The following is a 25,307-nucleotide window of genomic DNA, read 5'->3' as shown; positions in this document are numbered from 1 at the left end:
AAAATATGCCCCTTCCCATGTGGGTGCAGGGCCCAAGCACTTGGGCCATCCTCCATTGCCTTCCTGGGCCACAGCAGAGAGCTGGACTGGAAGAGGAGCAACTAGGACAGGACTGGTGCCCCAACTTTGATTAGAACCCAGAGTACCAGTGCTGCAGGTGGAGGATTAGCCTAGTGAGCTATGGCACTGGCCAATTCATCTTCCCATTAATAACTTTCATTGATGTCTACCACAGGGTGGCAGAAGGCAATCATCCTTCTGAATTGCATCAAGCCAGGAGGATTCATCTACAGTTTATCCGAGCTTTCTTTGTATGAGGGAATAACCAAAATACTACATTGTATACAGGGTATTTTTTAGATTCATTTTATTTACTTGAAAGGCAGATTTACAGAGAGATTGAAAGAGAGGTCTTCCATCTGTTGGTTCACTCCTCCGATGGCCACAATGACTTGGGCTGGGCCAGGTGAACCCAGGAGCTAGGAGCTTCTTCTGGTTCTCACACTTGATTTCAGGGGCCCAAACACTTGGGCCATCACCCTCTGCTTTCCTTGGTGAATTAGTAGGGAGCTATATTGGAAATGGAGCAGCCAGGTCTTGAACTAGTGCCCATGTGGGGTGCTGGCACTGCCAGGGTCTGCTTAACCTACAACACCAGCCCCATGTGCATTTTTTCAAAGTGTGGGAGGGGTTAATTTTTTTCTAATATGACTCAAAGATTATAATTTGTAGTAGATTATTTTGGTTATATTTTGAGTTTCATTAAATTTCTATATTTTTGAAGTTAATGAGTACTAGTAGTTATTTTCTAAAGATTTATTTATTTTACTTGAAAGTCAGAGTTACACACAGAGAGAAGGAGAGGTAGAGAGAGAGAAGTCTTCCATCTGCTGGTTCACTCCCCAATTGGCTACAGTGGTCGGAGCTGTGCCGATCCAAAGCCAGGAGCGAGGAGCTTCTTCTGTGTGGTATTATCTTGTTATCCTTGCTTTGGAGAAACAAACTCTCTCCCATCCCTCATTTAAAATAGGTTTATTTTGAGGGCTGGCACTGCGGCATGGCAGGTGAGGCTGCCACCTATAGTGCTGGCATCCCATATGGGTGCTCTTTTGAGATCCAGCTTTCTGCTGTGGCCTGGGAAAGCAGTGGAAGATGGCTCAAGTTCTTGGGTTCTGCACCTGCATGGGATATCTGACAGAAGATTCTGGCTCCTGGCTTCAGATAGATCCAGCTCTGGCTATTGCAGCCATTTTCAGAATGAATCAGTGCATGGAAGACCACTCTCTGTGCCTCTGCCTCTCTGTAATTCTGCCTTTTAAATAAACAAATAAAATTTTACATGCTACACCACTGCACTGGACCCAAGACCTAACAGGTTTTCTGGGTGCTTATCCTGGGGTTCACTTGGAGCACTAAGCACAGTTATTCTGTGTGCCTGAATATTTCATGTTCCTTCATATGGAAAAGTTTTTCTCATGTTCTGAGTGATTGGGTTACATCTGCCCATAGTGGAAACTAAAACTTAATTTGGCATTTGAACACCCAGAGTGCTGATTCCTGTAATCTTCTGAATTTAATCAGAAAATGGGTTTTGAAACATTTGGTCTATGGATAGGCAGGGCAGTTTTCCTGGATCCCTGTGAGAATTGATGAACTGATGGTGTTTTTCTACTCCACACTATATTCTGAAATTCACTTCATTTCATTTTCTTAAAATAACTATATTTGAAATTTGCTCCCCCCTTCTGAAATGCTTGTGCTTCTGTCCTCCTTATAACCATGCACATGAGTAGCTCTTTTCATTCTCTTTATGATGCTACAAGAGCAATGAGACAATGCAGCTCTCTCCCCTGGCAGCACATCTTCCTCAGTATATCTCTTTGATTTAGACCCTGGGTTAACTTGGCTGCACAAAAGGCTTATATCTAAACCCAGTGTACCTATTGAATGAAAGTTACCATAAAACAAATATGCTTTGTAAACCTCTCATCTGTTGTTTTGAAATGTCTTGTGAATGTGTCTTTTATGTCAGTGTCTGTAAGCTGGAGACTTCCCACTTAAGGCAGAAGGCTGCTGAGGGACAGCACAACTGTAGCTTTGCTCTATTACTTTACTATGGCTACTCTTTCACCCTTTTCCTTTATTTTATTAAGATTTAAAAATTTTAGTTTAAAGGCAGAGTTACAGAGAAAGAAGCAGAGACAGAAGGATGGGGATCTTGCATCTGCTGGTTCATTCAAGAGACTGAAATGAATAATGCTGGCCCAGCCTGGAAGTCCAACCAAGTGTTACATGTTGGTGCAAGGACCCAAGTACTTGTGCCATCTGTTTCTGCTTCCCCAGTTGCATTAGCAGGGAGCTGGACCAGAAGTGGAACAGCTGTGACTCAAACTGGCACTCGTGAGGCTGACATTGTGGCACAATGGGGAAAGCCACCATCTGCAATGCCAGCTTCACAGATGAGCAGCAGTTCATGTCCCAGTTGCTCCACTTCTAACCTAGCTCCCTTCTGATGGCCTGAGAAAAGCAGCAAAGGATGACTTAAGTGTTTGGGCCATTGTAAGCCATGTGAGAGACCCAGATGAAGTGCCTGGCTCCTGGTTTCTGTGTGGTTCAGCCCTGGCCATGGCAGCCATCTAAGATGGAAGATCTTTCTCTCTTTTAGCATTTATTTGCAAGGCAAAGATAGAGAAAGGGAGAGAATGAGAAAGAGATTTTCCATCTGCTGGTCTACTTCCTAGATGGCTGCAATGGCCAGAACTGGGCCAGGCCCAAGCCAGGTGCCAAGAGCTTCATTCAGGTCTCCCACTTGGGTGTCAAGAACGCAGGTATTGGACCATCTTCTACTTTTCCAGGGCCATGAGCAGAGAAGTGGATCAGAAGTGGAGCAGCCAGGACATGAACTGCTGCCTATATGGGATGCCAGCATTGCAGGCAGCAGCTTTACCTGCTAATCCACAATGCCATCCCATCTGACTCTCCCTCCTCTCCATAACTCTGACATTTTTTTAAGATTGATTTTATTTATTTGACAGAGTTACCGATAGAGATAGAGACAGATAGAGAGGTCTTCATTCTGCTGGTTCACTCCCCAAATGGCCACAGTGGCCAGATCTGAGCTAATCTGAAGCCAGGAGCCAGTAGCTTCTTCTGGATCTCCCATGTGGATATAGGGGGCCAAGGACTTGGGCCATGCTGTGCAACTTTCCCAAGCACATTAGCAGGCAACTGGATTGTAAGTGGAGCAGCCAAGACCCAAACCGGTGACCATATGGGTTGCCGGCCAGGGCCTCAACCAGCTGTGCCACAGAACCAGCCCCCAAAACTGTGACATTCAAATAAATCAATCTTTTTTAAAGGGTGGACACACATATTGGATCCCAGCATTTGATTTGGTGGTGGCTTAATCCACTGTGCCACAAAGCCAGCCCCACCCTTTATCCTTCTGATGACTTGTGTGTCAAGATCTTGGTAATACCTGCTGAACAAATGTTGGTATTATGTTAGACTGTTCTGTTTTATTTTGGTTCTCATTTGTTGAGTTTATTTTGGCTGTCCCTTTTTGGTAGCAAGCTGTGATGTCATCAGTGGCTAAAGCTGCCATGTGTTAGGCTGGCACTGATTCTACCTTTCCATTTCTTCAAATAGAAGTGGAATATGAAATCATCTCAAAACTAACATGCTACAAAGTAACAACTGGAAATCAAGCTTCCTTCCTTCTCACCTAACAGACTCAACAGGTCTCTGTGTTTCTCATTTTAGCCCAAATCTATATCCGATTTCTAGAGCAGAAGGAAGCTTATTTTTTAAGGCAGAATTCATAGATGTGGTTGTCCATTCACCTCTGAGAATTAAAGCCATAACTCTGCCTTTTGACTGGTTTTCAGTTTGTGGTGGTGCCATCTCTCACAGGAAGACAGATTCCTCACAGAAGAATACACCTAGGTGGAGAAAAATTTATGGAGTGGGTTTTCCAAAGTGAAATGGAATTCTGGTCTGGACATCTTTGAGATCATGATCAGCAGAGTGGGGAAATTCTTAGCTATGTCCATTCACACCTTTTCCTTTTGTGTTCAATGTATTCCTCCCTTACATAGTGCTCTGTGTTCTCCTTCTGTTGCACACACACAAGGCGTGTCTGTGATTGAGGCTGTTTGTGTACCACTGCAGTATCTGGAGTTGCCTTTGTCTCCCTCTCTAATCAGAAACTCAGATGCAAAGTGGGGAGGGGACTGTCACCCTGCCACACAGGGTTTGGGCCCCTTGCCCCTTTACTTTTCCTCAGTGCAGGAGCAGCCTTAAACAGAGCTGTACTGGGTAGTATTATTTCTTTTGGATTTGAATGTTTGGATAGCAAAAGAAATAAATACTTTTTTCTTATAGAATGGATTGAGGAGACACTACATAAAGTCAGCAGCAACTTTCTTGGCTCCTGTTACATGTCAAGATGAGTCAGAATATTTAGGGCCATTTGTTAAATTTTTTAAAAAATTAAAAATATTTATTTATTTGAAAGGCAGAGTTACAAAGAGAGAGAGAGAGAGAGAGCTAGAGAGAGAGAGAGATGTAAATCATTTATCCACTATTTCACACCCCTAATGGCCACAACAGCTGGGGTTGGAGCTGGATTAAAGTCAGGAGCCAGTATCTTCTTCCACATTTCCCATGTGGGAGTAGGAGCACAAGCAGCATCCTTTGCAGTTTTCCTAGGCACATGAAGGAGCTGGATCAGAAATAGAGCAACTGGGACATGAACTCATGCACAATATGGAATACCAGCATCACAGGCAATGGCTTTCCCACTATGCTCTACTGTCTGCTTTTAAAATTATTTTTATTTATTATTATTATTATTTATTTTGTTTTGTTTTCTTTGAGTTAGAGAGATGCAGAGGCAGAGAGAGAGGGAGAAAGGTCTTCCATCTTCTGGTTTACTCCCCAGATGGCTGCAATGGCTGGAGCTACCCCAAACTGAAGCCAAGAACTGGGAGCCTCTTCCAGTTATCCCACATGGGTTCAGGGGCCCACGGACTTGGGTCATTTTCTACTGCTTCCCCAGACCTTAGAATCAGAAATGGAGCAGAAACCTTAGGATCAGAAATGGAGCAGCCGAGACTCAAAGCAGCACCCATAAGGGATGCCAGCAATGCAGGCAGCAGCTTTTCCTGCTAGGACACAGTACCAGCCCCTCTATTGCCTGTTTTATGGAAATATATGTTTAAGGGATATTAGAAGGCCATTCAGGCCCTTCCTACAAAACATTTTGAAATAATGATTGACAGTCTACAAGACTGGTTTGAAAGGGAGAGAACTGCAGGGACAGAGAGGCAGTGATATTGAAAGGGTATGAGGAACAAGGGAAGGCAGGAAGGCCAGAGAAATCTTGAAAAGTCTCCAACGAATAAAGTAATAGGACACAGGTTATTTGTGCAGATTGCCAAAATGAACCATTTCTATTTTAGGGTTTTCCTTTTTTTAAATTAGAGATAATTTCTAACATAAATTGTGATATACTTGACTCACTTTTCAGTTTTCTTCTTACAGATAAGATGTGTTTATAAGATGTAGAGGGGATGGTACTGTGGCACTGGCACCCCATATGGGCACCAGTTCTAGCCCCAGCTGCTCCTCTTCTGATCAAGCTCTCAGCTATGGACTGGGAAAAGGCTCAAGTACTTAGGCCCCTTTACCCAAGGGGGGACAGAGAAGAAGCTCCTGGCTCCTGGTTTCAGACCACTGCAGCTCCATCTGTGAGAGCCATTTGGGGAGTGAACCAGCAGATGGAAGACTTTTATCTCTGTCTCTTCCTCTCACTGTCTATAATTTGACCTCTCAAATAAATAAAATCTGAAAAAAATAAGATATAGAAAAGTACTGTAATTAAATGCAATAGTACACTCCTAAATATGCAGTTAGCATTAAATTTTTGTTGAGAAAGGGATGAGCTTGGCTTTATGTGTGTCTTGCTTAGAGCAGAATTTTTATGACTAATGATAGGATTAAGAGTCAAAGGTCTGTACTAGTTGATAGAATTAAAAAGGCGAGAATATTCCAACATGGGAAGTGGGATACACAGCAGACTCATAGAATGGCGGATGTCCTAAACAGCACTCTGGCCTCAGAATCAGCCCTTAAGGCATTCAGATATGGCTGAAAAGCCTGTGAGAGTATTTCAGGCATGGAAAGCCAAGACAGTCTGTCAAAAAAAAAAAAAAAAAAAGAAAGAAAGATTTCCACAAGTGAGATGCCAGTTGAAAGAACAGGTCATGAAAGAAGGAGGTACCTTTCTCTGAAGGGAGGAGAGAACTTCCACTTTGACTATGATCTTGTCTAAATATGATCAGAGTCAGTGAACTCAAAAGGCTTCCATAGCCTTGGCAACTCATGACAAGAGCCTAGGGTGATTATTGATGCCATAAACAAGAGTGTCAAATTGTTAAGTCAACAACAGAAGTCACTGTGCACTTACTCCTCATGTAGGATCTCTGTCCTTAATGTGTTGTACATTGTGATGCAATGCTATAACGAGTACTCAAACAGTATTTTTCACTTTGTGTTTCCATTTGGGTGCAAACTGTTGAAATATTTACTTAATATATGCTAAACTGATCTGTATATAAAGAGAATCGAAAATGAATCTTGATGTGAATGGAAGGAGAGAAGGAGCAGGGGATGGAAGGGTTGCGGGTGGGAGGGAAGATATGGGGGGGAAGCCATTGTAATCCTTTGGAAATTTATATTCATTAAATAAAAGTTAAAAAAATAAAATAAATAAAAAAAGAAATGAAAATGTCCTTAAGACAGTAAAAGTCATCATGACTGAGCACTGAGGAATCTATTGAAATGATTACATTTTAAAAGATTTATTTATATATTTGAAAGGTAGTGTTAGAGTGAGAAAGAGAGAGACTAATCTCTCTGCTTTGTTCTCCTCCAGAATGGCTACAATGACTGGGGCTAGACCAGGCTGATCTCGTAAGATAGGAGCTTCTTCCAGATATCACATGGGTTCAGGGGCCTAGGCATATGGGCAAGCCTTTGCTGTTTTCCCAGACACATTAGCAGGGAGCTGGATAAGTTTGGAACATCAATATCTATGACATATTCCTTGCAGTACAAGGATATAGAACCCATCTGGCACAATTAACATCCTATTTATGGATGGGCCAAGTATAACAGCTTCCAACTCTCAACACGTGGACTAGATGGGTTCTGAGAAATTGTGTTATAATAGATATTAATCCATAACTCTTGGTTTAAGCTTTTGTTAGCAGATAATGGCTGTGACTACTTTGGGTCTCTGGATTGTCACCAGTGAAGGCATTCCGATTAACAGTAATGAGATCAACAGTCAGCAGAATGGTGTCCAGCTGAACTTAAATGGTTTTTCTATTTTATTGTTAGAATAGTGACCTCCTGCAGTACCCTGGCATCTCGATGTAGACAGTAGACATTGGAAGCCATCCCCTTTGCCAAATGGAGTATGTCAAGTTTGGGTCCATCATATATTAAGGAGGCCATAGTAGTCATTCTCATGTTTTACTGTTCTATATCCATGGCCAAAGTCCTACTAGACAACAAGGTTTGGAGAATCACAGGCTCAAGGTGTGTAGGTGACTGTTTTTCCAGTATAGCACAGTTAATAGCCATCTAATTTAATTTAACTGGCACATAGCAAGGTTCCAAGAGAGGCTATTCCTTGCATCACAGCCCTTGAGAAGTAATGGATATCATAACTGATCCAAAGAATTTAGAAGGCGTATGAGCTCCACAAGTGAAGAAGTCACTGAGAGCACTAATGAGAATGCCTACAGAATTCAATTTGACTGATGTTAGCACTTTTCATTGGAAGGGGGGCCATATAAGCTGGGCTGATTTGTAGCATCCATGACAAATAATTTTTTAAAGGAGGCATGCATTGCACCAAAACCCAGGAAGGACTAAAAGGCATTAGCATTGTATGTTCTTCAAAGGCATGTCAAATAGTCTCATTCAGGGAGGAAGTCATCAATGTGATGACTTCTTGCTCTCCTGATAAAAGCTGGGTACAGTTAAATTCTTTGCAAAAATTATGTTTGATGGCAAAGTCAATGAAATGCTCATGTATACCCTAGAAAAAGTATCTTTTCAAAGTGAAGGCAAACTAGACTGAGGAGCTGTTGGAAAAGCTTTGAGCAAAACACATTTTCCACTTTTGTAACAATTAAGACAGGTCCTGAAATCTGGTATTGTGATGTCTCCGGCTTTGTGTTTGTTGTACAAGATTGCTTAAGCTATTCGAGGTCTCCTGTGTCTCCATATGAATTTCAGCATAATTTTTTCCAAATCTGAGAAGAATGGCTTCAGTATTTTGATTGGTATTGCATTGAATCTATAAATTTTGATGATATTGATTCTTCCATTTTTTTTTCCATTTTTTGGTATCCTCTTCTATTCCTTTCTTTAAGGTTTTGTAATTCTCATCGTAGAGATCTTTAATGTCCTTGGTTAAGTTTATTCCAAGGTATTTGATTGTTTTTGTGGCTATTTTGAATGGGATTGATCTTACCAATTCATTCTCAGCCGTGGCATTGCCTGTGTATACAAAGGGTGTTGATTTTTGTGCATTGATTTTATATCATGCTACTTTGCCGAACTCTTCTATGAGTTCCAATAGTCTCTTAGTAGAGTTATTTGGATCCCCTTAATAAAGAAGCATATCACCTGCAAAGAGGGATAGTTTGACTTTTTCCTTCCCAATTTGTATCCCTTTAATTTCTTTTTGTTGCCTAAGGGCTCTGGCTTAAACTTTCAAACTATATTGAATAGCAGTGGTGAGAGTGGGCATCCCTGTCTGGTGCCAGATCTCAGTGGAAATGCTTCCAACTTTTCCCCATTCAATAGGATGCTGGCCATGGGTTTTTCATAAATTGCTTTGATTGTATTGAGGAATTTTCCTCATATAACCAGTTTGCTTGGAGTTTTCATCATAAAAGGGTATTGTATTTATCAAATGCTTACTCTGCATCTTTTGAGATAATCGTATGGTTTTTCTTCGGCAATCTGTTAATGTGGTGTCTCACACTGATTGATTTGCAAACACTGAATCATCCCTGCATACCAGGGCTGAATCCTACCTGGTGTGGGTGGATGATCTTTCTGATGTGTTGCTGCATTCTATTGGCCAGAATTTTGTTGAGGATTTTTGTGTCTATGTTGATCAGGGATATTGGTCTATAATTGTCTTTCAGTGCTGCATCTTTTTCCGGCTTAGGAATTAAGGTGATGCTGGCTTCATAGAAAGAATTTGGGAGGATTCCCTCTTTTTCTATTGTTCTGAGTAGTTTGAGAAGAATTGGAGTCAGTTCTTCTTTAAATGTCTGGTAGAATTCAGCAGTGAATCCATCTGGTCCTGGGCTTTTCTTTGTTGGGAGGGCCTTTATTACTGTTTCAATTTCTGTCTCAGTTATGGGTCTGTTTAGGTTTTCTATGTCTTCCTGGTGCAATTAACATAGGTTACATGTGCCCATGAATCTATCCATTTCTGATAGGTTTCCCTGTTTGCTGGCATACCAGTCCTTGTAGTAATTTCTGATGATTCTTTTTATTTCTGTGGTGTCTGTTGTTACATTTCCCTTTTCATTTCTGATTTTATTGATTTGGGTCTTTTCCCTTCATTTTTAGTTAGTTGGGCCAATGGTGTGTCAATTTTGTTTATTTTTTCAAAAAACCAGCTCCTCCTCGTTTGGCTGATTTTTTGTAATTTTTTTTGATTCAATGCTATTCATTTCTTTCCTGATTTTAATGATTTCTCTTCTGCTAGTAGTTTTGGGTCTGGTTTGCTGCAGTTTTTCTAGATCCTGGAGATGCATTGAAAGCTCATTTATTTGGTGCCTTTCCAATTTCTTGATGTAGGCACCTATTGCTATAAACTTTCCTGTTAACACTGCTTTTGCTGTATCCCATAAGTTTTGGCATGTTGTGCTGTTATCCTCATTTACTTCCAGAAAGTTTCTGATTTCTATTTTGATTTCTTCTATAACCCATTGTTCATTAAGGAGCATGTTGTTCAGTCTCCATGTGTTTGCATATGCTCTAGGGATTCCTGAGTTGCTAATTTCCAACTTCATTCCTCTATGGTCTGAGAAGCTGCATGGTATGATTCTAATTCTTTTGAATTTGCTGAGACTTGCTTTATGGCCTAGTATGTGGTCAGTCCTAGAGTAGGTTCCATGCACTGCTGAGAAAAATGTGTATTCTGGAACTGTAAGATGAAAAGTTCTGTAGATATCTGTTAGATCCATTTGGGCTATAGTGCCAATTAAATATGCTGTTTCCTTTTTGATCTTCTGTACAGTTTATCTGTCTGTTTCTGAGAGTGGAGTATTGAAGTCCCCCTGTACTATTGTATTGGGGTCTAAGTCTCCCTTTAAGTCCCATAAAAATTTTTAAATAAACCAGTGCCCTGTAATAAGGTGCATACATATTTATAATAGTTACATCTTCCTGTTGAATTGATCCCTTATCATTATATAAATCCCCTCTTTGTCTCTCTTAACAGTTTTTTGTTAAAGTTTATTTTATCTGATATTACAATGGCTACACCAGCTCTTTTTTCATTTCTGTTAGCATGGAATAACTTTTTCAAACCTTCCACTTTCAGTCTGCATGCATCTTTGTTGGAAAGATGTGTTTCTTTAAGTAGCAAATAGATGGGTTTTGTTCCTTAATCCACTCAGCCAGTCTGTCTTTTAACTGGACAGTTGAGGCCATTAACGTTCAATGTGACTACTGATAAGTAGTAACTTTGCCCTGCCATTTGCCAAAGATATTTTCTAATATGTGCTTTGAACTTCCTACGATCTTTTACTGTGAGGTTTTCTTCCTTTACCTTCTTTCATATTGATGGCTGTGTTTCTGTGTTTCTGTGTGTATCACATCTTAAACATCTTTTGCAGGGCTGGATGAGTGATGACAATTTCTTTCAATTTCTGTTTGCTATGAAAGGTCTTTATTTCACCTTTATTCACAAATGAGAGCTTTGCAGGATATAATATTCTGGGCTGGCAGATTTCTCTCTTAGTACCTGGGCTATGTCTCACCATTCCCTTCTAGCTTGTAGGGTTTCTGATGAGAAGTCTGCTGTGAGTCTAATTGGAGATACTCTGAGAGTAATCTGACATTTCTCTCTTGCACATTTTAGGATCTTTTCTTTGTATTTCACTGTGGTGAGTTTTATTACAACGTGTTGTGATGAGGATCTCTTCTGGTCATATTTACTAGGAGTTCTATGAGCTTCCTGTACTAGGATGTCTGTGTTCTTCTCAAAACCTGGGAAGTTTTCTGCATGTATCTCACTGAAAAGGCCTTCTAATCCTTTCTCTCTCTCCATGCCTTCAGGAACTCCTAGAATGCAAATGTTTTTTTTTTTTTAATAGTATCCTGTGGATTCCCAACAATATTTGTTAGATTTCTAATTTCCTCATCTTTTCTTTGGTTTGACTGTATACTTTCTTGTTCTCTGTCTTCAAAGTCCAATATTTTCTCTTCTGCTTCACTCATTCTGCTTTTAAGGCTCTCTAATGTGTTTGTCATTTGATCTATTGAATTGTTCATTTCATTATGATTTCTCATCACTATCACAGTTTCATGCTCTACTAGTTTTTCATTTCATTTTATTTCCTCCTTAAGATTTCATTTTCATGAGAGAGAAAATGTCCATTAAGGATTTCTGTAGTTCAAGTATTTGTTTTTGAGAACTTCTAAATTTTGTTTTCATAAATTTTTTGAATCTGTATCTTGCATTTCTTCTATCTCATCATCTTCATAGTCTTGAATTAGGGTGTCTTGTTCATTTGGGGGTGTTATGATGTCTTCTTTTTTCTTGTTTCCTCAGTTTCCTCATTCATTGCTTGTCATTGTGAAGATATTCTTTGGTTTCTATCTCTATTTTTTTTTTTGCTGTGGTGGTTTTTCTCTTATACATTGACTCTAGATTAAGTGGACTGTCTGCTTTTGATGGATCCTTAGAGGCTTGTGATGGGTGTGGCCACAGAGCTCTGTTCGGTTCTTCAGGGTTAATGGTGACACATCCAGGTTAGGCATGGGAAATATTCTCTTTCTCTCCTTTTTTTTTTAATTCAGAAGGGAAGTAATTCCACACAGTTGAGTGTAATTGAAGGCAGTCATTGTCTGCGCTCTGGCCCCTGTGGGTATAATATTCGTCTGCTCTGTCACAAGGACCACCCAAAGGATCTGTGCAGTCCTCAGTGTAAGCTCACATTTCCCTGCAATCTCTCATAAGGTTGCCAAGTTTACCAAGTTTGTGGCGTCTCCCGAGAGTACTCACGTCTCAGGCACTCCATGAGTTCTCTCACACACCCTCAGCTTTGTTTTTTTTTCCACAGTCTCAGTTCATAAGCTCCACACATTCACTAGGTCCTAACCTCCTGTTATTTCTCCCCACCAGAGTCAGGTTTTTCTGTTTGGCTTAGGGCAGGCACAGCCCTGAGGTGGCATAGCTTTTATGTATATCCAGAATGGTGCCTGCTCTTTGTCTTGCTCACCTTTGTAAGGTGAGTGAGAAAAAGAATCGTGTCTGTACTGGTCCCTTTTATTTTATTTTATTTATTTTTTTCTCTCCTCTAGTTAGACTGGTGGACTTTCCCCCATGGGGCTTCAAGCCTCATTCCCTCTAGGCTCTTCCTGCTGCTTCCCCACCAGTGTCTCAGGCTACTGAGGTTTCACCTCACCTCCCTTTCCAGAGCTGGTGCATAGACTTGGCAGCTGGGGTCCTGAGCCATGGGCACCTGTGTCCTCCACATAGGTTCACCGTGTCCCACTACTTCTGGAAGAGTTTCCTCTGAAGTTTTTTCTGTAACTCTTCCCTGAAACTACAGTATCTCCACTTTTATTAAACTATCTTTTCCTGGATTATCAGTGTGCTCCCTCCCTATTCCACCATCTTGGAGGACTCCTTCCCCCTGTATTCTAATAGTCCTCCCTGGTAGCTCAAGGAAGTTTTGCCAGGATCTTTGTAAAAAAGATGAAACATATTGTATTTCAGGAGAAAAGTGCTTTGTGTAGTGACACATGATTTGTAAATGCCTGGCACCCTAACTTCTGTCTAATGTTCTCCACTTTGCCACACTTAATTAAAAAAACATTTATTTTTCAGATCCATTTCAGAAATTGTCACCAGTTCACATAGTATTGCTTTAGAAAATTTTCCTGAGCATGTCTTCCCTTTTGCTACTAATGCTATGTTTGGAGTGTGTGACTTCAAAAAGCATATCATGAGGCCGGTGCTGTGGCACAGTGGGATAATGCCCTGTCCTGAAGCACCCACGTCCCATATGGGCATGGGCTCAAGACTTGGCTGTTCCACTTCTGCTATGGCCTGGGAAAGCAGTAGAATATGGCTGAAATACTTGGGTCCTTGTACCCATGTGGGAGACCTGGAAGAAGCTCCTGGCTTTGGATTGGTGCAGCTCCAGCCATTGAAGCCATTTGCGGAGTGAGCCATTGGATGGGAGACCTCTCTCTCTCTCTCTCTCTCTCTCTCTGTGCCTCTCCTCTCTCTGTGTAACTTTGACTTTCAAATAAATGAATAAATCTTTAAAAAAAAGCATATCATAAAAATTTTCCCCTTTCAGTAATTTCTTCTTGAACAATATGCAGTATACATGCAGCTACAGAAAACTACTCTGAACCTTTGTCCTGCTTTCTGAAATAGTAAAATTATATTAAACTAGATTTCATGCAATAATAAGCTTATTAAAATATAAACCAAAAGAACACAATGACCATATATAAGCTGAAATGTGAAGCACAACCATATGATCTCCAGATAATTTATTTGTATGAATCCCAGGAATTTTTTTTTTTTTTTTAGTGTCAGCAACTTTCCTAAGTTCTAACTGATAGGCAAAGATTGTGTGTATAGGAGCTTTTTTCTAAGTTTTTAAAAAATTTATTTGAAAATATTGTATATAGAGGAGAGACCCAGAGAGATCTTCCTTCTGCTTTTTCACGTCACAGATGGCCTCATTGAGCAGGGCTGGGACAGAATGAGGTGAGGAAGCAAGATCTTCATCTGGATTTCCCACATTGGTAGCATTTGCCCAAGTATTTGGATCATCTTTCATTGCTTTGCTCAGGCAATCAGCAGGAAGCTAGATCAAAAGCAGAACAGCCAGAACATGAACCAGTGCCCATATGGGATGCCAGCGCTACAGGTGGCAGCTTTACCCACTAGGTCACAGTTCCAGCCCCAATCCCGGGTTTTGTGAAGGGATGAATACAGGGAAAGGTTCTAATTAGAATCATTACTGGTAAAGTGCACTGCATTAAATATACAGTATGTGTATTGTTAACTTTCTTTAGTATAAACGTTGATAACAACATAATGTTTATCTATGATAACCTCATTTATTTCAACATTCTGAATATTTCTCTTTACTTTTACATTATTATTTTACAAAATTTGTAGATAATGCTTTCATTAAACCAATGATACCTTCTGTTTAATGTCTGCCACTTAATATAGGTAGGTGCATTTTCCTATGTGCTTGTTTATTCCTCCACAGTGAAGCTGATGTTTTCTTGGTTAATGTATTTATTATTCTTTATTCATTCTATCATATTCTTTTTTCCCACTGTTCAGTGCATAAGGAAACCAGAGGGTTTTTTTAAGTTTCATTTATTTATTGAAAGAGTTGCAGAGAGAGAGAGAGAAAGAAAGCCTTCTATCTGCTGTCTCACCCTCCAAATTACTGCAAAGGCCAAAAGCTGAGCTGATCCAAAGCCAATACCCAAGAGCTTCTGGGTCTCCCATGCAGGTGTAGTGTCCCAAGGACTTGGACCATGTTCCACTGCTTTCTCAGGACATAGCAGGGAGCTAGATTGTACATTCAGCAGGAAGGATTTGAACCAGCCCCCATATGGAATGCAGGCACTGCAGGCAGCAACTTTACCTGTTATGCCACAGCGTTGGCCTCCAGAGTTTTCTTTGAACTCCTGCCATTCACCTTCTCTCCCAGGTATGATTCTAGGCCCTCCACATGATTCTAGGAGGAAGGAAAATTAATATATCACTTGTAAGTGGTGTTTTTTTTTTTTTTTCAAATTATTCCCCAGCTTGTCAGTACTCATTTTAGGTGTTTAATGCTAGTTTTTTTTTTTTTTTTTAGATTTTTTTTTGTTTATTTGAAAGTCAGAGTTACAGAGAAGCAGAGGGAGAGAGAGAGTCTTCCATCCACTGGTTCACCCCCCAGTTTGCCACAATGGCTGGAGTTGCACTGATCCAAAGCTAGAACTGAAGAGCTTCTTCTGGGTGTCCCACATGGGTACAGGGGCCCAAGGATTTAGGTCATCTTCTACTGCTTTTCCAGGCCATAGCAGAGAACTGGATTGGAAGCAAAGCCACTGGGACTTGAACTGGCACCAATCTGGGATGCCAGCACTGCAGGTAGTGGCTTTACCTGCTATGTCACAGTGCTGGTCCCAGTATACTAGTTAATTAAAATGGAAAAATACAGGGCTGGCTCTGTGGCTCAGTGGGTTAATGCCCTGGTCTGAAGTATTGGCATAAAATTTGTTCTCATGAAATATGCAGAAATGAATGATGAATTTGGCATGATTGTGAAACATTACCGTCATCATTAATGATGCAGTTTGGTCTCTTGTTTTTCTGTTGCCTTAGCAAAATATATATTTATTACACAAATTGAGTTGAAACTAAGCACAATATGCTACATTTTTGGGGTCATGTTGTCTGAATCAGTCTTTGTTGTCACATAGATGATGTACTGAGCAGTGTTTTAGTGCTATCTATGAAGTTAACACTTAGCATTCTGCAAGAGGAAGAGTTACCGAGTGCTAAAGCACAAATCAGTTAGGTTTGTTTTTGAATTTTTAGAGTAATGGAGTCCTTAATACCTTTGAGAAGCTTAATTGGATTTGGGAATAGTATAAGAAATGTGTGGAGAAGAGAATCTACTAGAGGCTCATTTATTTTTTAAGATTATTTAGTTGAAAGGCAGACTTACAGAGATTGGGAGAGACAGGGAGACAAAAGGAGATATCTTCTATCTACTGTTTCCTTCCCCAAATGCCTGAAATGGCTGGGACTGGACCAGGCCAAAGCCAGCAGCGTGGAACTCCATCTAGGTCTCCCATATTGGTGGAAGGGTCCACATACTCAGGCCATTTTCACTTCTCTTTCAGTCAGATTAGCAGGGAACTGGATTGGAAGTGGAGCAGCCAGGACTCAAATCCTCTGTTTACATGGGATGCCAGCAGTGATGGTGGAGGCTTAGGCTGCTGCATCACAATTCTGGTGACTATTGCAGGTTCTTAAACAAATCTCTAAGCATTTTTCTCAGTGAGTCACAAGTGCAGATTGTACTGCAGACATTCCCAGGTTCTCTTTTTGGGCAAATAATTCCATTGCTTTCACCTTAATTATGTATAATGTTATTTCAAATGTTTATCATTTGAATGTTTTGGGCAAGTAATTCCATTGCTTGCTTGCTTTCTTTCTTTTTTTTTTTTACAGGCAGAGTGGACAGTGAGAGAGCGAGACAGAAATGTTTTCCTTTTGCCATTGGTTCACCTTCCAATGGCCGCCATGGCTGGCATGCTGTGGCAGGCGCACCACACTGATCCAAAGGCAGGAGCCAGGTGCTTCTCCTGGTCTTCCATGGAGTGCAGGGCCCAAGTACTTGGGCCATCCTCCACTGCACTCCCGGGCCACAGCAGAGAGCTAGCCTGGAAGAGGGGTAACCGGGAAAGAATCCGGCACCTCGTCCGGGACTGGAATCCGGTGTGCCAGCGCCGCAAGGCAGAGGATTAACCTAGTGAGCCATGGAGCTGGCCACCATTGCTTTCACTTTAATTAGGTATAATGTTATTTCAATTGTTTATCAGTAGAATAATCATAGACTAGGGCAAAAGCTAATTTGTATTCTTCGTCTTACCTGTATTTTCTCTCTTACTTAAAAATATTTATTAGCTGGATAGTGAAAGAAGTTGATGGACTGAGAGATAGAGAGCTTTGACACATTAATTCACTCCATAGATAACCATACCAAACATAGTTGGGGTAGGACTGAAGCCAGAATTAAGAAATGGAATCTAGGCCTCCTTCATTGGTGACATCACAACTGTTTCCCCAGGTCTGTATTACCTGTGAGCTAAAAACTGCAGCTGGCATTGGAAATCAAACATAGACACTCTGAGGTGGCACCGGAAACACTAAGCTTAATGCCTACCCTGTCTTTTAATGTATTTTTTCTCTGACATATTGGAAATGATAGGCATGGTGTTTTCCTGGAAATTATCTTCTGTTCATTCCCATCATAGTTTCACTGATGCTTTCTTGCCTTTTTTCCTCAATGCTTCTACATACTTCTACTTAACCCTGCCCATTCAAGAGTCAATACTGCCCCTCTGTTAGCCTGCTGTGCAATTCCCCTTGACAGATGTGGCCTTTGTGATTTGAACCTCCTGTTTCCCTCCAGGTTAGGCATTTCTCACAGCCTGTAGATCATGGGTTTGACTCTGTTGAATGCTTCTGTGTGGATTTCTAAACACTCAACAAGTCTAATGAGAAACCATATCCTTTCTTTTTTCCTTTGTATCCACACACAACTGTCAGTGTTTATTTTGTGACAGAATTAATATGTTGACTGGAAGTGTAATATTACAGGTGATGATAGCATTTGAAGACCTGGCTGTGTACTTTACTTGGGAGGAATGGCAGAAAATGAACAATGCTCAGAAAATCCTGTACAGAGATGTGATGCTGGAGACCTACAGCAGCCTGTTCTCCTCGGGTGAGTAACACCCATCACATGCCCAGTGATAACATCTTCTTGCTATTTGACAAATAAGGGAACACTTTATAATGTTTAATATTGGGCTGGTGTAGAATTTGAGTCCAGGAATGATCTGAATATCTACCCTCTAATAAAAGATTCAAATTGGAACATTTGTTACATAGCTCCTGGACCAAGCTGTAGTCCTTTAAATAACCCAAGATAGTGATTTCACAAAGTCTTACATGTTTCCATTAATAGGGCACTGCATTACCAAACCTGACTTGATCTTCAAGTTGGAGCAAGGAGCAGAGCCATGGATAGTGGAAGAATGCCTGAATCAAAGCCTTCCAGGTCAGTCTGCACATAAGAGAGAGGGAGACCAAGGCAGAAATTGTGCAGATGGTGACTGGTGCTCTTTCCATGAATTTTTCTCAAGCCTTACTCCTGATGACAGCTGGTTTTGTGCATCAGACACAGGCATTCTAGAGTATTTAGTGATACCAGTGTCTTTCTAACTTTTGTTCTTAGTGAAGATGTTCTTTGAATAAAAAAAAATCCAATCATTTTCTGATGTTACTAAGGCTTTTATCTAGGTTTGATAATTCCCCAAATTCTAACTTGTCCTTCTCTAAACTTTCATACCTTTTCCTTCATGCACTTATTAGTTCCTTCAGTGCTTGTTAATTAGGCAATGTACAGAAACTTTTTTTTAAGATTAATGTTTCTGTTTTTTTTAAAGATTTATTTATTTATTTGAAAGTCAGAGAGGGAAGAAGGAGAGGGAGAGAGAGAGGTTTTCCATCCACTGGTTCACTTCCCAATTGGCTGTCATGGCTGCAGCTGCACTGATCCAAAGCCAGGAGCCAGGAGCTTCTTCCAGGCCTCCCACATGGGTAAAGGGGTCCAAGGACATGGGCCATTTTCTACTGCTTTCCCAGGCCATAGCAGAGTGCTGGATCGGAAGTGCATCAGCTAGGACTTGAACTGGTGCCCATAAGTGATGTTGGCACTGCAGGTGGTGGCTTTACCTGCTATGCTACAATGCTGGCCCCCAGAAACTTATTTCTAACTCATTGCTCAAATTGAGTACCCACTCATGATTTTGCCCAGGAATAGAACTTTCTCAGGACGGAATCAATAAATGTGAACTCTCTCTCTCTTAGTCTCTTTCCTTTTTTTTCCTCTGTGCCTCTCAAATAAATAAGAAAATTATAGTTTGTTGGAAACATTTGAGGAGTGAGCCTATAGCTGGCAAACCTCTGTTCAGTCTTTCTTTATCTCTCATTCTGTGTCTCTGACTCTCAAGTAAGTAAATGAGTAAATGCTAAAATATGGTCACGGGGCTGGTGCTGTGGTGCAACGAGTTAACACCCTGGCCTGAAGTGCCGGCATCCCATATGGCCACCAGTTCAAGACCCAGTTGTTCCACTTCCAATCCAGCTCTCTGCTATGACCTGGGAAAGCAGTAGAAGATGGTCCAAGTCCTTGGACCCCTGCACCCAAGGGAGACCCAGAAGAAGCTCCTGGCTCCTGGCTTCAGATCAGCACAATTCTGGCTATTGAGGCTAATTGGGGAGTGAACCATTGGATGGATGACCATACTCTCTCTTTGCCTCTCCTCTCTCTGTGTAACTCTGACTTTCAAATAAATAAATCTTTCAAAAAAGATGGTCATGAGTAAGCCTCTGTGCTGTGACCTCAGAAATTATGAAGCTAGGAATGACACTGTGCTGCAGTGTGTTAAAGCTCCAGCCTGCAGCACTAGCATTGCATATGGGTGCCAGTTCAAGTCCCAGCTGGTCCTCTTCTAATCCAGCTCTCTGCTAATGCACCTGAGAAAGGAGCAGAGGTTGGCCCAAGTCCTTGGTTCCCTGTACCCATGTGGGAGACAAGAAAGACACTCCTGGCTCCTAACTTCATCTTGGCCCAGTATTGGTTGTTGTGTCCATATAGGGAGTGAACCACTTCTCTCTATCTCTACCTCTCTCTATAATTCTAGCTTTCAAATAAATAAAGTAAATCTTTGAAAAAAGAAATCATAAACTAAGCATGAATTTATATAAAACATGAAAATAAGTGATCCTAGACTAACCAAGAAAGTAATGAGATTTTGAGACCAAGGTCAAGTAGCCTCGTGGGTTTATGTTGAGTGGTTCAGATTTCTTTAAGGGTGGAGTTTGAAGTATGCTTTCTCTCCTATTTTTCAGTATCATTGAAAAATATGCAAACAAAAAGATGAGAAATGCATAGGAAATGAATCTTTCTGTGCAAATAGGAGGCAATTGATCAAAAGCCTCCAGAAATTCAAATTATCACACAGGAATGTTTATAGAAAGAATTTAGAGGAGGTAACCAGCACTGATGATTTCAGAATGAGCTAGAAAACACTTTTAAAGAAGATGAGCACATCCCAGTTTGCAGAAACACATTCTTCAAACTGATTGGAAGTGTTTAACTACAGTGGTATATTGTGACTTTTCTCTACCTGTTGTACTTCTGAGAAGCTGAAGGTGTTGGGTGTCCTTAGGAATTTGGGGAAGCTGTCCTAGAGTAGAGACAAAGTATTTTTTCATTTGAAAAACCCCACAAATGATGTTTACCTGGGAAGACTGAATGTAAGACAATCATAGATTCCAATCATACTCCTTAAATGTTGTCTTGCTTAAAGTACAGGAACATTTCACTCTTCTCCACCTACAAGTAAGTGATCAGTAAAACTTTTTCATGTTTATATTTGAAATATCAGAGAAGCACAAAACACACAGTTTTTATAAAAATAAACTGGAGAAAAAGGACAGGGAAAATGGTTGCTAGGTAGTGGGTGAATATCTTTATTAAACATTTGTCCATTCTTTAGAATACTTTATAGTTATTTCATCTTTGTGAAAGGCAGAGTGATAGTGAGAGGAGAAAGAGAGAGAAAGAGGTCCTCTCTTAGCTCACTTCCCAGATGCCTGCAACACTTAGGTCTAATAAGTCTGAAGCCAAAACTCTAGAATTCATCTAGTATTCCCTGGTGTCTCACAGGTTCCCAGGCACATGAACCATTATCTACTTCCTCCCTGTTTACATGGGTAGAAAGCTGTACTGAAAGCAGAGTAGCCAGGGCTGAAACTGACACTGTTTTGAGATGCAGGGATCACACACATCATAGCACAAATGAAATTCTACCATCCTTGAAAAATTCTCATAGTAAAAAGAATCATATTTCAACATTGGGAAACCTCATGGTACAATTTAATGTATTAATTTATTAAGGAGAAAAGCCATATAATGGTCATAAATAAGTACCTCATACTGATTTTGTGAAAATATTATGCCACTTGGATAACAAGTAACTTCATTCCCTTTACATGAGTATGCCAGGAGAAATAGTTACATGTGATTCAGTAACATGATTGCTTTTTCCTCATTTCAGTGGTCATGGAAAGGGATGACCTGATTAGGATCAACCAGGAAAGTCATGACAAAAATCTGAATCAGGATTTTATGAAAAATAATAAGACATCAGCTCTCAAGAGAGTTGAATTAAGAAAAACACTTAGTTTAAATTCAAGCCATATTCCAACACTGATTATTAAAAAAGGAACCTATACAGGATTGAAGCCTGAGGAATGCATTAAATGTCACACTGTGTATCCCCCCAGTGGGCCTGATCAACTACAGGCTGGAGAGAAATTTGATAACACTAAGATACCTGGAAATTCTCTCCAGTTCTGTGAGCCTCTTGGTCAGCATGACAGTATTCACATCATGAAGCAGCCATTTGGACCCACTGGACAAGCAAACGTCTGCACAAGAAAGATGTTTTATAAATCCGAGAGGATTCATATGGCAGAAAACTATAATAAATCAACTGTCACTTTTGGAAAAGCAACTCGAATAGAAAAAGTTAAACATGAAAATTTTGGCCTCAATATGCACCAACAAACCCACACAAGAGAGAAAATTTATAAGTACCTTAGGTATGTTGAACCTGTCATTCACCAGTCACATCCTGCAATAAATCAGAGAATAAATACAAGGGGAAAATGCTACACATGTAAACCTTGTGGAAAATCACTCAGTTTTAATTCACCTTATGAATGTTATGACTGTAGAAAAGCTTTTGGACAAAAGTCAGTCCTCAGGAAACATCAGCAGATTCACACAGGGGAGAAGTCTCATGAATGTAATGACAGTGGAAAAGCCTTTACACAAAAGTCACACTACATAAATCATCAGCAAATTCACACAGGAGAGAAACTTCTTGAATTTAATGACTGCGGAAAAGCCCTTACACAAAAGTCACAAGTCATAAACCATCAGCGAATTCACAGAGGGGAGAAACTTTATAAATGCCTTCATTGTGGAAAAGGCTTTCTGTGGAAGTCAGTCCTCATAGTACACCAGAGAATTCACACAGGGGAGAGACCCTATGAATGTAATGACTGTGGAAAAGCCTTTGCACGAAAGTCAAACCTCATAATGCACCAGAGAATTCACACAGGAGAGAAACCTCATAAATGTAATGAGTGTGGAAAAGCCTTTGTGCAAAAGTCAGACCTCATCATACACCAGCGAATTCACACAGGGGAGAAACCTCATAAATGTAATGAGTGTGGACAAGCCTTTGGGAAAAAGTCAGCCCTCATCAAACACCAGCAAATTCACACAGGGGAGAAACCTCATAAATGTAATGACTGTGGAAAAGCCTTTGGGCAAAAGTCAAACCTCATAAGGCACCAGCCAATTCACACAAGGGAGAAACCTCATAAATGTAATGACTGTGGAAAAGCCTTTGGGCAAAAGTCAGCCCTCATCAAACACCAGCGAATTCACACAGGGGAGAAACCTCATAAATGTAATGAGTGTGGAAAAGCCTTTGGACGAAAGTCAAACCTCATCATACATCAGCGAATTCACACAGGGGAGAAACCTCATGAATGTAATGACTGTGGAAAAGCTTTTGGACAAAAGTCAGCCCTCCTCGTACATCAGCGAATTCACACAGGGGAGAAACCTCATAAATGTAATGAGTGTGGAAAAGCCTTTGGACGAAAGTCAGACCTCATCATACATCAGCGAATTCACACAGGGGAGAAACCTCATAAATGTAATGACTGTGGAAAAGCCTTTGGGCAAAAGTCAAACCTCATAATGCACCAGAGAATTCACACAGGGGAGAAACCTCATAAATGTAATGACTGTGGAAAAGCCTTTGGACGAAAGTCAGACCTCATGATACACCAGCGAATTCACACAGGGGAGAAACCTCATAAATGTAATGACTGTGGAAAAGCCTTTGGGCGAAAGTCAGCCCTCATGATACACCAGCGAATTCACACAGGGGAGAAACCTCATAAATGTAATGACTGTGGAAAAGCCTTTGGGCGAAAGTCAGCCCTCATGATACACCAGCGAATTCACACAGGGGAGAAACCTCATAAATGTAATGACTGTGGAAAAGCCTTTGGACGAAAATCAGCCCTCATCAAACACCAGCAAATTCACATGGGACAGAAACCTCATGAATGTAATGACTGTGGAAAAGCCTTTGGATGAAATTCAGACCTCATCATAGAGCAGCAAATTCACACAGGGCAGAAACCTCGTGAATGTAATGACTGTGGAAAAGCCTTTACACAAAAGTCACACCTCATAAACCACTAGCAAGTTCACACAGATGAGAAGCCCTATGAATATAATGACTATGGGAAAGCCGTTGGATGAAAGTCAGACCTCCTCATACATCAGTGAATTCACACGGCAGAAACCTCATAAGTGTAATGACTGTGGCAAAACCTTTTTATGAAAGTCACACCTCATATCACACTGAAGAATTCACACAGAGGAGACCCATGAATGTAATGACCAGGGGAAAGCCTCTTGATAAAAGTCAGTCCTTTGGAAACATCAGAGAATTCACACAGGTGAGAAACCTCATGAGTGTAATTACTGTGGAAAAGCCTTTGGACAAAAGACAAACCTCATATCATAGAAGAGAATTAACACAGGGTAGAAAACTCATGAATGGAATAACTGGAAAATCATTTAGCCATAAATCAACCCTCATCGTGCATCAGAGAATTCACACAGGGCAGAAACCTTATGAATTTAATGACTGGAAAACCCTTTGGACAAATGTCAAACCTCATAATGCACCAGAGAATGCACACAGTGTTGAAACTTCATGAGTATAATGACTGTGGAAAAACTCCAAATGCATCAGAGGATTCACCCGGAGAAATAATCTTATAAATGTAATGACTGCAGAAAAGCATTTTTCTATAAATTATACCTCATATCAAACAGAATTCACACAGGGCATAAACCTTATGAATCTAATGAGTGTGGAAAAGCCTTCATAAATCATATGTTATAAATCATAGCTCATATCACACCAGAGACTTCACACCAGGGAGAAACTTCACGAATGCAATAACTGTAGAAAATTTCTTGGGAATAAGTCACATCTCCGAATGCATCAGAAAATTCACATGAAGAGAAACCTTTTGAACATAATGACTTGGAAAGCTTTTTCCCATAATTCAGCCCTCATTGCACATCATCTAATTCATATGAGGGAAAACACTTTGGATATAATGCATATGGAAAAGCTTTTATCCTCAAGTAACACCTCATAAAACATCAGAATTCACATCGGGGAGAAACCTTATGAATAGAATGAGTGTTGGAAACTGCCAAAATCACACAATATAACAGCAGAGAATTTGGTACATGGTGGAAATCTTGTAATAAATGTGAGAAAGACTTTTTTCAGAAGGAATACCTCATAACACATGCAGTTCAAACGAGGGAGAGAACTTGATTATAATGAATGTGAAGGACTTTTTCCAAAATCAACCTAACCATGTGACAGAGCCTTTTAATGGAAATCCCATAAGGAAAAAATTTGGGGACCAGCGCTGTGGCACAGTAGGTTAAACCCTGGCCTGAAGTGCCAGCATGCCATGTGGGCACTGGTTCTAGTCCCAACTGCTCCTCTTCTGACCCAGCTCTCTGCTATGGCCTGGGAAAGCAGTAGAAGATGGCCCTGCACCCAGGTGGGAAACCTAGAAGAAGCTCCTGACTCCTGGCTTTGGATCTCTGTAGCTCCAGCCATTGCATCCATCTGGGGAGTGAACCAGTGGATGGAAGACCTCTTTATGCTTCCCTGTCTCTCTGTAACAATCTTTCAAATAAATAAAGTAAATCATTAAAAAATGAAGAAGTTCAGAAATATTATTAGTGTGACAAAAAGCCATTTGTCAGAAATCGATCATTATACATCAGAGAATTCACATAAGGGGTTTCTTAGGAGTGTAATGAATGTGGAAGTATATTTTCATGGAATTCAGGCTTGAATAAATATGCAACGCAATAAAGGTGATATCCTTCAAGTGCAGTAGATTTGAACAAACCATAGCCAGAAATTAAACATCAGGCTGGCACCGTAGAGCAGTAGGTTAATCCTCCCCCTGCAATGCTGACATCCCATATGGGTGCCAGTTCTTATCCCAGCTG

The 25,307-nt window shown here is 40.6% G+C and overlaps 1 protein-coding gene across 2 annotated transcripts in view; it reads left to right on the top strand.

Moving 5' to 3' along the window:
* Window positions 1-25,307, top strand: part of LOC149121631 (uncharacterized) — a 43,586-nt gene that overhangs the window by 2,175 nt on the left and 16,104 nt on the right. The window contains exons 2-4 of one of the 2 annotated variants that reach the window (XM_089315062.1): window positions 17,690-17,816; window positions 18,060-18,152; window positions 21,220-24,797. In XM_089315062.1, coding sequence (XP_089171188.1) covers window positions 17,690-17,816; window positions 18,060-18,152; window positions 21,220-23,345 — 2,346 coding nt within the window. In that variant the 3' untranslated portion in view covers window positions 23,346-24,797. Of the gene's footprint in view, window positions 1-17,689; window positions 17,817-18,059; window positions 18,153-21,219; window positions 24,798-25,307 lie in introns of those variants that run through there. The other variant, XR_016222265.1, reaches the window with a different exon arrangement.

Source organism: Oryctolagus cuniculus, chromosome 16, assembly GCF_051225735.1.
Source record: "Oryctolagus cuniculus isolate XC-2025 breed Fujian yellow rabbit chromosome 16, ASM5122573v1, whole genome shotgun sequence".
Lineage (NCBI taxonomy): Eukaryota > Metazoa > Chordata > Mammalia > Lagomorpha > Leporidae > Oryctolagus > Oryctolagus cuniculus.
Note: the sequence above shows the minus strand (reverse complement) of the source record. Positions and strands in the feature narration are given on the sequence as shown.